The sequence below is a fragment of the Lissotriton helveticus genome, chromosome 10 (genome assembly GCF_964261635.1).
Source record: "Lissotriton helveticus chromosome 10, aLisHel1.1, whole genome shotgun sequence".
Taxonomy (NCBI): Eukaryota; Metazoa; Chordata; class Amphibia; order Caudata; family Salamandridae; genus Lissotriton; species Lissotriton helveticus.
This window is the reverse complement of record NC_136071.1, coordinates 201320200-201333314: the sequence shown is the minus strand read 5'-3', so window position 1 is coordinate 201333314 and position 13115 is coordinate 201320200. Positions and strand designations below refer to the sequence as shown.

At 38.3% G+C, this 13115-nt stretch overlaps 1 protein-coding gene across 2 annotated transcripts in view; it reads right to left on the bottom strand.

Annotated features, from left to right (window-relative positions):
• Positions 1-13115, bottom strand: part of OTOA (otoancorin) — a 185815-nt gene that overhangs the window by 34213 nt on the left and 138487 nt on the right. The window contains exons 15-17 of one of the 2 annotated variants that reach the window (XM_078665134.1): positions 11733-11888; positions 6395-6537; positions 287-423 (exon numbers count right to left, since the gene is read on the bottom strand). In XM_078665134.1, the coding sequence (XP_078521260.1) occupies positions 287-423; positions 6395-6537; positions 11733-11888 (436 nt within the window). The remainder of the gene's footprint in view (positions 1-286; positions 424-6394; positions 6538-11732; positions 11889-13115) is intronic. The other variant, XM_078665135.1, reaches the window with a different exon arrangement.

Genomic DNA, 13115 nt, shown 5'->3' with positions numbered 1-13115 from the left:
TTTAAAGATGACACTAGCCTCGAAACACATTTGGGAGTAGTCTTACATAAATGTAAAATGGAATGTAAATCCAGTATTTGTAAAGCGCACAGCTACCCGGAGGCATCCCGGTGCTGGGGGCCATTGGGAAGATTAAGCAAGCTATTGCCCAGAGTCACATGGTGCTGGGCAGACCCCTGCCGCCGGAGATCGAACTGTGAGCCCCAGCATCCAGTGTCAGTCGCCCTGGCAGCGGCGCCACACCATAGAACAGTAAGTGAGCGTCCCCTACATTTGTAACCCTTACCTGCTATAATACCAATGTCATACAAAATCGAACTGGTCCAACTTTCAGACTTCCCAAATACTTTTTCTGCTTTCTTCTTAAATTCTCGCAGAACAGACATACCACAGGGCAATGATCCGATCCTTGCAACCACCACACTGTAAAAAACAAAAACAAAATGTGACTGCATTTATGATGTCAAATAAGGCATTAGCACACATTGAAGTGAGTATGAACAGAGGTATGATACCAATACTGTTGCTAGATCTCTCATCAGTGTTTGACACCAATGAGCAACAGTAAACTCTAATATACAGTTCAATTAATTGCCATCTTCTTTTCATCAACACTAGGTCACCCACACTTTCAAAGCACTACATAACACTGGCCAGCATACCTCAAGAATCAAATCTGCTTTCACAAACTTTCCAGACAACTCCACTCATTCATACTCCTACCTACACACATCCCAGGCATACAGAAACCAATTCCGGTGGTCAAGCCTTCTATATCGCTCCTAAAGCGTGAAACGACCTGCCGCAGCACACAAGAGTCACCCCTCAATTCTTGAATTCTGCAAGAAGCTGCAGACCTGGCTTTTCGAGAAGTCATACTAGGCCCAAGGGTTGGTTAGACTCACACCGGCTCAGTGCCAGCATGTGCTCTACAAATCTGCATAACATAACATAACATTGTATGCATTTGAGGTTTAGCATTGTTTGTGTCATTGTTCTGTGTGGAATGGTTTTTGTAGAGACAGTAATGTAAAGCAGATGGGAACAACCTTGACTTGCTATTCTCAAAGATAAAACAAAAGTAGGTTCAAAAAGTGTCAGCCCCTGTTCTGATTGAATTGTGCTCTTATACGCTTCACTGTGCTTAATGGATTTTGTCTAAAGAAGATTATCAATCCAACCAGTTCCAACTCAAGTTAAACTCTCACAATATACAGGCTATTTAAAAAAAAATGTTTTTATGATGAATTGAGTACATTCTTTATTGTTTGATTATTTAAAATCTTACAATATTTCCAATACAAAAACATATGCCTAATAGCAATACAATAAAAACGATTATATCCTTAAAAGTTCATTAAAATTTCATTAAAATCATTTTTTCTAATTTATTCACCCAGTTTTGCATTTACTATCTTTAAGAACCTTACAAAGGCAGCGTTCATGATTATATCATTTGAATGAAGACAGTTTTTCAGTGCCTGCCTGCATGTCCTTATTCCACGTATATTAAATTGCAATTTAAGTAGTGTGCATCTTTCATTACGGAGTTCAGGACAGATACATAGGAGGTGAACAATATTCTCTTCACCACTTTTACAAAGTCTACACCATGTACTACTATTAGTTTTTTTCCACGGAGGGACGTGACTAAGGCCCGGTAGAATTCCAAATCTTGCTCTTATGAGACATTGTTTGTATTTTTCAGACCAGGGTATCTCCAAGTATTCTTGTATCTTCTTTTTTTGATATCCATTTATTACTGACCACGAATGCTTTCTTTTTGCCAGCGTATCTTTATCACTTACCAGTGATAGGTGATTTGTTATTCGATTTACTATTTTTTTTAAACGATCCATTGCTTATCATATTATTCCAAGTTGGCATAAGTCCAAACTCTTCTATTGCCTCATTTAAATACTTCCATGCAAATGAATTCGTATTCTTATTTATTTCTTGCCAAAGAAGCTGAGATATATGATTATCATGGTCGTTTTTTATCCTATACCATGTTTTGATAACTTGACCTTTTCTTGCAAAACATTGATTATTTAGACCGAATTCCAACCTATTTTGTGCTGGTGAAGCATTATTTGGAAGATAAAAGAGAGATTTATATGTTTTGGAAAGTACCTTGTTTATTATTTCCGCATCCATCCCCATTAATGCCTCAGTACCGTATGTTATGGTTGGGAGCAATTTAGCCCCTATAATTTTCAAAAGCGGCCGATAGGTTAGATTTTCAAGCGATTTCTGTGCTATCTTGAATGCTGCAGTTAACGAGTTGGCTTTTCTTTGTATGTCCACTTATTGTAAATGGTAATTTCCCTTCTGGTCAAATAGTACACCCAAATACCTGTACACTTCTACTTGTTCCAGATGGGTGTTTTCAATATACCATTTATTTTTTTGTCTCAGCTTTATTTTCCTAGTGACCACCATGATTTTTGTTTTGGTTTCATTTATTTCCATTCCATTTTCATTAGCATACAAGATTGTTCGGTTAATTAAACGTTGAAGGCCAATTTTTGTATAACTTAAAAGGATGGCGTCATCTGCATACATTAGATTGGATATCAGTTTGCCCCCTAGTTTCGGAGGGTGTGCATTCAGCTCATCCAAATTTCCTGATAGATCTCCCAGGAATAGATTAAAAAGGAGTGGGGCCAACACACATCCCTGTTTTAGCCCTTCTAGTGCTTGAATCTCTTTTGTTAATGATTGGCCGTCCCCCATCCTTACTTTTACCCAAGTTTGACTGTATAACAATTTAATCAATCTTAATAGTTCAATTGGAATATCTTTTTCCAAGAGTTTTTTCCACAATAAATTTCTTTGAACACAGTCAAAAGTAGATTTAAAATCTACAAAGCATAGATATAAGGGTTGTTTAGCTCTGAGCGACTTTTCAATTATCAATGCTAACGCCATAATATTCGTCATTGTTCCAAGCCCCTTAATAAAGCCAGTTTGATTCAGTGGCAAGATCTTGTTTTCTATTACCCATTCATTTAGTTTAATTAATAGTGCTCCAGCAAACAACTTGGCATCTATATCTTGGAGGGTGATAAGTCTATAATTTTCTGCTAGCGCCCAGTTTCCTTTTTTATATATTGGGGAGATTAAGGATCCACCGAGAAGGCTGCTTCCCTCCATAAAATGAAAGCTAACAGTCCAGATAGAACCACTCTGAAAATTCAAAACCATGGCACCAAATTAGCCATGCACATAACTTAAAAGGCTGGCCTCAAATCTTGATTTAATAAGCTGATAATTCTTTCAGAACACTTCTTAGATACATCGAGAACTAACTAGAGACCCTCCTACAACACCACAAATACCACCAGTCCAAACAAGTGTGCAATGCTCTGAATTTTTTTTGTGCCAAAACATGTTGATCTGACTGCCACTCATCAGTCTTCCACTACCCTAGTATGCAACACACCCACTCAATTCAAATGCTACCAATATAAAAAGCCACTAATAAAATAAACCTTGCTTCCTCTCACATTTATACCTACTATGCTAAAATTAATCAACTCTGCCAGTCTGCCATCAAGGCATCCAACAGAAGATTCTCTAAATGGCTCCTTAAATTTTGAGTAGGTTCCCCCAAATTCCTAATGCATTTTTACCAGTCTGCTTCTCAATAATCGAAGTACTGATCTAGAGATAACTGCAACTATGGAACCATCTCAAGGTTACTATCTTTAACCTACATGATGTTCATTCCTTGCCCTACTTAAAAAACTAGGAAACTCCCTTTTGAATTCCAGTTGAACTTTGGACCACAGTGGACTGCTAAACCATAATAATGAAAGTCACAAAAGAGCTACTGATTAAAAGGATCTGGCCAGTACTGTGCTTTAATCTTTCTCTCTCTCTCTTTCCCAATGATCAGCTTACTCCTTGTGGGTATAAAAAGGGGTTGTGCTTTCAAAGACTTTAAAGCTTTACCCAAAAGGAAACATTAAGTCCTTACCTCCTTCAAATGTCCAAAACGGCGAATTGGTGTGCCCCAATGTTCCTAAATCTGACTGGTTCTTCAGGACATAGCTAAAACCATTCACAACCTAATAGCTATAACACTGGATATCAACTCTGTGCAGATGACACCGACATTCATTGACTGCCTCTTAGATATGAATGGCAAGAGTGGATAACACAAAATTGAGACTGTATGAATGGGTTAAAATGGAAGTCCTAAGTCTTGTTTCTGGGGTTTCTAGAGTGACACATTTGCGAAAGCCTAACACTGGGGCCAACTCCCTCAAACTCTGGGGGTCCTTTTTGACTCAGATTTATTGTTCATCACACAAGTCATCACAGTGACCAGGAGAGTGTCCATTCACATCTGTTGCCATTGTTGTATTCTACCTTTACTGCCTATTCATTACTGCATCAATTTCAATATACTAGTGGCCGTGTCATGCAATGACTACTGTGATGAGATCTTTCTTCAAAGATTACATTTCAAAGAACTAATAATGCCACAAGCCTCACTGCTTGTCTTACATAGTCATCTTATGCGTGCTGCGAGTAAGCGAGAGTTACAGTACAGGTGCCCAGGTGTGTCCACTGAGAAAAGAATTGTTGACAATTTCGGTGGCATGAATCCTTTATAATGGAAACCTATTGGCATGGGAACTGTGTAGAGAACATAGGCTTAAGGTCTGAATCATCACAGAAAAATACCAACACATTGCCTCTCAGAGGTGGTAATTGTGGTGAGGATCCAAAGTCCCTCAAACATCTTCCTTCCTGGTTACCATTTATTTGAGATACAAAATGGACCATGAAACAGCTCGTTAACCATCGTAGATATTCATTTTTGTTTTTAATATGCATTTATGAAGATCCTCACAGGTGCACATTAGTCATCTTGTACCTCTAGATTGATGAATTATAGTCCATACTGAAAGACAGGGCTTGTTATATAGAGCACTGAACCCATCCTGCACAGATTTGAAACTATAAGAAGAGAGAAGGCAAGTTAGTAGGGTATTGAATAGTTACATACCGAAACATTTTTTTGCTGTGCCAGATTTGGCTCTCTGCATTCTAGATGAAAAATTTCAAGTTTCTTTCCGTTCATCAGAAAAATCGGTACCCATGAAAACACAGTGAAGCCTCTTTTTTTTTTAAACTACCATTGACTTAACCTGCGGTTCATTGTTTTATTTGCATTTAACATTCAGAAAATTAGTATTGATTGCAACTTTTAGAATAAAACATAGCTCATCATTGACAAAGTGGCCCCATCCAAAAGTGTATCTTCCTTTGCACTTTTGAATCATGCAGTATTCCTTTTCAGTATTGTTGTTTAATTGTTAACGTGTGAGTGAACATTATGTCTGTCATATAATTTTTTGTCCAATGCTATGTTATGTTATGTTAATTGTTTTTCTAAAGCGCATCGGTTACCCCAGGATGTCTTGATGCTAGCTACTGCCATCTGAACACAGGTTGAGATAAGAGTCCTAAAAACCGAAAAGCCAGGTTTTCAATCCTTTCCTAAACGCCATTAGGTCAGTGGCAGTTCTAATATGGAGAGAGAGTTTATTCCAAGCCCTTGTGGCACAGGTGGTAAAATCTCTCCCTCCCCACTTAATTTTTTTCATTAAGGGTACTGTCACCCTCTTAGCTCCTAAGGTGCGGAGGGCTCTTTCACGGACATACCATTGAAATCAGCGTTTCAGATATTCTGGCCCTATTCCTTGAAGGGATTTAAAAACAGTGCATAAGGATTTGAAACACACTTGTTGTCTGACTGGGTGCCAGTGAAGCCTTTTGACAGATACAAATGTTGGCGTGCCGTCTGGCTGCCGCATTTTGCAAAAGTTGGACTTTGTTTAAATGTCGTTCTTGAATGTTCAGGCAGAGGATGTTGCAGTAATCCAGCCTTGATAGAATGAGAGATATAACTTTGCGTTGACTATCCTCCGGCATAAAGGGCATTATTTTCTTAATCATTCTGAGAAGGTTGGAAGCTGGCAGATGCAACAGCATTTATCTGGTCCCCAAAAGTGAGTTTCTCGTCCACCATAGCTCCCAGAATTTTTGCTTTCCTAGTAGGTTTTGGGAGAGTGCCTAATTATTCCGGCCGAGGGACCAGAAATGTACATTATTTCGAAAAATAATGACCTCAGTCTTGCCCGAATCAAGCTTTGTATTTGTAATGCAATATTTCTAACAAAAGAAGCAAACTTCATATATATAATTCAGCAAGGCACCCAATGTCCAATATCAAGAAATATCTAACATCAACTCTGTTGTAATACATTCTTTTCATATTCTGTCCACTCATAAATACAATCACATAGACTACTTTTAAATAAAGACACGTATCCTGGTGACACCTGAAAAGTATATGGTAGCAGTAGACGGTTTCTACCTGAATTCTGATGTCTTGATTGAAGATATCTCTTTGAAGTCAATCGCACACACATTTGTTCCCAATCCCACCAAATCAATGCTTTTTAAATCACTCACTGATTTTCGGGAATCTTTTAGAAACCCTCTAAAAATGGCTTTTGCCTGAAAAAAGTACAAAAGTTTATTACAAAATATTTTTCCTAATACAATTTTTTTCAAACAGAGTTCTTAAATCCCATCTTATATTGCTGTCTTTTCAAATGGTATTTTCTAACATTTTTTGTATAGAAAATGTAATCATCTGATGTTAACATTTTTCACTGTAAATTATTAGAATTACAGTTCTATTCAATATCACACTATTCTCATATGCAGGTGCATGCATTTATCGCAACTGGAGCCTAGGAATGAATCAGAAATAACTAAAATATTGAGAAGTGTTATTTTCCATTTTCTAATACTCAATCTAAATGCAATCTTCATTTCCTCACAATCATTTTTCCTTCTCTGGCTCAGGACTTGCCATTTACATTCCTCACATATCTTGGTCACTTTGGTCACATTCTTGAAACCTACCTACTGTATTAGGCTAAGTAAGCATAATTTATAAAAAAAGAACACCGATGTGCAATAGTATCATAACACAACTCTCTGAACTTATGGACTATTTCACATTATACTAACTTCTGGTTGAAGGTTAAGTATAACATTTGAAGAATCACAATTCACAAGTTTAAAAAATCACGTGTGCATTTCTACTTAGCCCCTGCTGCTCAAGTACAAACTGTGCAAGGTTTACATGAATAACGGAATTTTCAATCTTCCAAAATATTAAGAGCTAGCACCAGTACGCTTCGATCCAAGAGTAGGTTATTTTTTCATGAGTGTCTTGGTAAATTTGAAATATAGTGTTACCTATCCATAGCATATATAATTTAGGGCATTAACATCCCCAAAACATTTATGAGCAAAATATTGAGTCAAAATTTTAGGCTCCAAAGTTGAATGTTAATATTTCTTTTCATTTACTTTACTGTGTATACTTTAAAGTACCACATACAATTTCATATATATCTAATACCATTAAAACAAAACAAAAAGGTAAGAATACAACATATAAATAATGTGCTTATGAATTTTAACTCTAGAAGAACAAAAGGGGAATATGGACTGCTTGAATTAATGGCAGCAACTGGTAATGAATCTATGCCTCATTCCATTCCATTGTTTTCTATTCTCACTGTGCCACTACACAAATGGAACCAATTTATAGAAAGCATTTGTTTCCTCACCCTAAAAAGGACAGTGCAGTCTGATCTACTAGGCCATATACCCTCAATATCGGAACACAAAGAATCTCAGACTTTTTTAAATAGTTGTTGGACCTCTTATGTGAGGTGTAGCATGAGTTCTATTACAGAGTGAGCTCATGACATGACTTGCCAGTTCCAGGTAGGTTACTTACTGAGAAGAAGGAAATGGTGATGTGTGGAATATCCACACTGCAGCCCATCTTTTATGTTCATTTGTGCCAAAAGGGGGATGCTAATACTAGTGTGGATATGGATAGTCCCTGTTTGTAATGGTATTTGCAAGGTAAACCTAATCGAAATAAATCCGCTTTGAGTAATAACTAGTCATTCAGTTTAAAATATTGCATGTAGATGCTTGACATTTTATAGTGTCTTATGAAGCTTAATTAATGACACATTAACTATATGGATGGCATTGTAAAAGGCAATATTGAAAACAGTAGCACATCTTTCTTACAATGTACTGTCATTAATTATGCAGGTGTTAAAATATGTTTGTCTTGTACTATTACACCATGTCACCTATTTCTACATAGTGGATGCTGAATGTTAATGTTATGTGAAATATTGTTTCCTCACTATGCAATTTATGCGCACAAGCCTACTTTAAGCACTTATGTTTATTATTATAGCACATTTTCCGCCTCCTGTTGTGGAAACGAAAATTGTCTCTTCTCACTCTCTTCCAGCTCCTTGTGTCTGCCCAATGACCGGCCCTTAAATTATAAAAATTGAGTGGCTTGCACCAGATGGTCTTGCCACTGGCTGATAAGAGGGCAATGCCACTGAAGATTGTTTTTGTCCACAAAAACAATCCTGCCTGTAACAGAGGCACCCTTGCACCATGGCCCAATGGTGCCTGTGTTGGTGCTAGGCAGCACTCAGTGGGCCAGCGCAGAGAAAGAGCAAAAATGTGCCATATCTTAATAAACAATGATGCATTCCTATTTGACACAGTGCAGCAAGATGTCTTTCAGTTCATTCAGTTGGAAAGTGAGATGGATGGTGTGACGGTCAAGGATAAGTGGGATGCTGAGACCGGCATTCACGATCACGAATAATCAGTGGACATTCTGCTGTGTCCAAACTGGACAAATATCCTTGAATTGCAGGTATAGATACATTTATTGTAAATTACTACACATAATCTATTACACCCCTGATAGTGTGGCATACTCGCTTGAAGGACAACAGGAGATGTTGTTGCTGCCAAGATACGGATACTGGGTTTCTCCATCTAGTCTGATCCTCTCCAGCTATAGTGGCCTACTAAGCTGCAGTATTTCACGGCTTGTCTTCTATGATCAGGCTGACCACTTGTCCAGCTCTGTTGATGGTTCTTGTGGTTATGTGTTTGATGCCCAAACTGCACTATGCAAAACCACTGCAATTCAACTTATTGCAAAGCGGCACATGAGTTACCGTGGACCTTAGATGCCTAGGCTGTATCAAATTCTGGCAAGGCAGAGTCTAACTTTGATCTTTTGGAAGTCAGTAAAATCACTGCCCTTAAGTTGGATAATAAAAAAGTTTTAGTTTCAGTGGTTAGAAACTGATACACTCAGCTCCAAAATGCTATATAAAAGCCACAGGCTATCTAGGACTTTACACTGGGCACGCAGCAGTGCTGGCTGCCACATTCACATCAGAAGCCTGGCGGAGTTTCCAAACTGCACCTTGAAGTACTGGGGAGATTCAAATCCACAGAGTAGAAGCTACGAGGATACACAGAAATGTATATAAATGTGTACGTATGGGGAAACAACCTTTACGAAGCAACTTTTACAACGCACTACCATTACAACGAAACTTTTACAACGCAACATCCATTACAACGCATGCATTTACCACGCAACCATTACAACGCATGACACTACAACGCACACCACTACAACGCATGTCATTACAACTCAGTCATTACAACGCATACCATTACAACGCATACCATTACCATCCAACACTTACCCTACTGTTGCACCCCCTGGAGTTAGAATAGTAATTTTTACCCCTACACTATCCAACACTTACCCTACTGTTGCACCCCCTGGAGTTAGAATAGTAATTTTTACCTACACTATCCAACACTTACCCTACTGTTGCACCCCCTGGAGTTAGAATAGTAAATTTTACCCCTACACTATCCAATACTTACCAAACATGCAATGTAATGTAATGCATTGTAATGGTATGCGTTGTAAAGGTAGTATGCGTTGTAATGGAATGCGTTGTAAATGTAGTTTTTAAAATTTCGTTGTAATGGCATGCGTTGTAATGGAATGCGTTGTAATGGATGTTGCGTTGTAAAAAATAAGTTGTAAAAGTGTGCGTTGTAACGTCATACATCCGTACGTATTGCTTCTTGGCTCTTTATGAAATGGGGGGATATAAACACATAAACAATGTTGCTCTATACTGACACTGTGAGCATTTGTTTTTCTTCCTCCTTCAGGTTGGAGTGGATAGTCTGCCTTCCACAATCTGGAAGGAGCAGACATTTTGTACTTTTCTTTGCGGTGCAGTTTTAACTTTGTAATCAGTTTCACAAAAAGTCCGCACACTTCCTGAACAATCGATTATTCCGATCACATTCCCCAAACACCGTCAGTTATTTTGTATTTCAGCAAAAAGTGATTTATTCAGTTTAAATACGAAGTTTCTATTTGACCTGAACTGAAAATGTGACCATTGCCTCATGCTTCAGAACCTGTTTGCTCTCCAGACACAGCCTTTGTGTGGTGATGCACCTCACAGCAGGGCTGTCTCCAGCCTGGAGTGCCCACAACAATAAGATGTGACGGCTCTGCACTGAAGTACGATCAAGTTAGACACATGTTTTGGCCTCACCAAAAAGGGCCTCCTTCAACCTGTTAGCTTCACCCCCTCCACACCCATAGCCTCGATAAAAGGGCAGTGCTTTTGGAAGTCTAATCAACAGCCATTTCCTAAAAGGTCTTAATTGAATGTGTAAAGGGAGCCATTTCACCATCCCACACTCACATGAGTGTATGCATCTCCCCCTTTCCAGCCACTGGCATGCAGACAATACAATTGCAGTGGATTGGAAGCGGTCCTCACCTTTCATCTCGTGTGAACCCAAACAGAGGCATTGACATGGATTCCACTCTGATTTATAATTATTACTGTGAGTCAAACCTGAGAATAAATAGCAAAATACATCCCCTGCAGCATTTGCAGACTCTGCTTTCCTATGTATTTTCTCACACTGCTATGATGTTGAAGTTACTGTTTCCTCTGAGTACAGCCTAAAGCTCTTGATATTTCTCAACATATGCGGCAAGCCATTATTAATATTTTTTGTTGTAATTTTATATAGCCCAAACTCGACCCGAAGGCATCAGAGAGCCTTACATGAGCACCAGTTGCATTACAGACGGACACATATATTTTTCAGGCAATGGGGAGAGTGATATGGCTAGAACCACAGGATGCTTGAGCATCCTGCCAAGACTTGAACCTGCTTCCCCAGCTTAAAGGTCAGCCGCTCTAGCTGTTACGCCACATCCTCTCTCTTTCACTTTCAGTTCACAAACTTTATTCGGATAAACATTGTATCCATAAAAGTGCGACAATAGTTAAAAATGACAAACAGGATTAACAGTATATAATAGCAGGAATTGCAGTTGTATGAACACAATAACATGAGAATTTTTTAGATGGCAAATTAAAACAAAATATCATCATAAATAAGTCACTAATATATAAAACCAATCTATTCGATAATTAGGAACTGTCTATACATAATTAAAACTCAGTCCATAAGCATTGACTTATGTAACCATATGGTTTATAATCAGCATTACAGTTGAGGGGAGAGGATATGGTTTAACGGCCAGATCTGCCGACCTTGAAGCTCTTTACCTAAACTAAGGCCTATCGAAAGGGTTGGGATCTCTAAGTTTGGTAGACGGTCTTCTACCAAGGGTTTTGAGGTGGGGCCCTCCGCTGACGAAGACAGGAAAATGGACATGCAGATCTTATGTGGAACCATTTTTAAGACACATCATTTTAGAGAAGTATTTTTACCTGGTCGGTTGTCCATTCGGTTTGTTGACTAAGTGCGATGGCAGTATCTACGGAACTCAAATCTAGCTCTTCAATTTCACTGCCGTTTAGGGCCAAAGCAATGCGTCCAAGAGAAACAATGTGGTAACTTTTCCATTTTGCCAGTGTGCCCCAAACCTTTCAAAGAGAGCGGCATACATAGCAATTAATTATGTAGCATTCATACTTATTGAATAACGAAACTATTATTCTTCAGAGTCAAATAAACATGAGAATGCATACTCTGCCAGACATTATTGCATCAGTCTGAACAACTATGGCACTATCTTCAACCTTTTCTGCTGTGCTGTCGTTGGTTTATATGTTTTTTGTTCTAAAATGCCTGTATAAGGTATATCAAGTTTTATGTTATGTTATGTTAATTAAGCTTCTGGAGTGCACTGTTACCCTGGGGTGTCCTGGCGCTGGCTACCTGATCAAGCCCTACTTATGGCCTAATTGCAAAAGATGCGCACGACATAAAAGAATTTCTAATGATCTAAAATTTCTTTCACTGATACAATTTTATTCCTGTTGATTCAAAGTAAATTCTGTAAAATTCTGCACAAAACATCTAATTTTTGCAATTTTACATATACACAAGCATTTTTAACATCATTCAATATACAAAAAAATCAATTAATCATTTATTTGGTTGTCGATCGCCCAATGCATTTCGGGACACGTAGATAGTCCCTTCGTCAGGGGCAACACTGTAAATAAGAAATAATAATAATGTACAGGCACATTAGTAGGGTTTTAAAAAACGATGGTAACATTTTAACATGTACAAGAAATGCTACTTTCTCTAACCAAAATATCCTTCACCATAAGACCACCTCCAGTGCAATGTGTGTCAAAATATAAAAGGAAAGCAATCCCTTACACCACTGTTTGAGAGCCACTCCCTCTCAATGATCCTTGAGTCCCTTTTTTTAAAAGTGATGTCCGTATCCTACAGTATATGTATACATTTCTTAGCATATAAACTCACAACCTAACGGAATCACAATACAATACTAATCAACTAAAAAATAATCATACCTTATGTTTCTGACCATGAGACACCTTCGTACGTAATAGCCCCAGAAGTTCTCACGTGTGTTTCTGTATGCAAAATATCGAACTCAGTGATCTTGCCCAAACTTCGAATACAGCATCACTTCTAAATCATGCCACGCTTACCTATTCGTTCCCACTCGAAATGATAAAGTATGCAACTCCTTCCTCCTTCCACGTAACACTATCCTTCCCTGCCGAGTTAAAAGAGATTCAATCACTATATATCAATATCATGATAAGTTCTTAACTCAATCATTGAACTGACCCCTCAGCACTCACCTCCTCATACCTCCGCTATCTCAT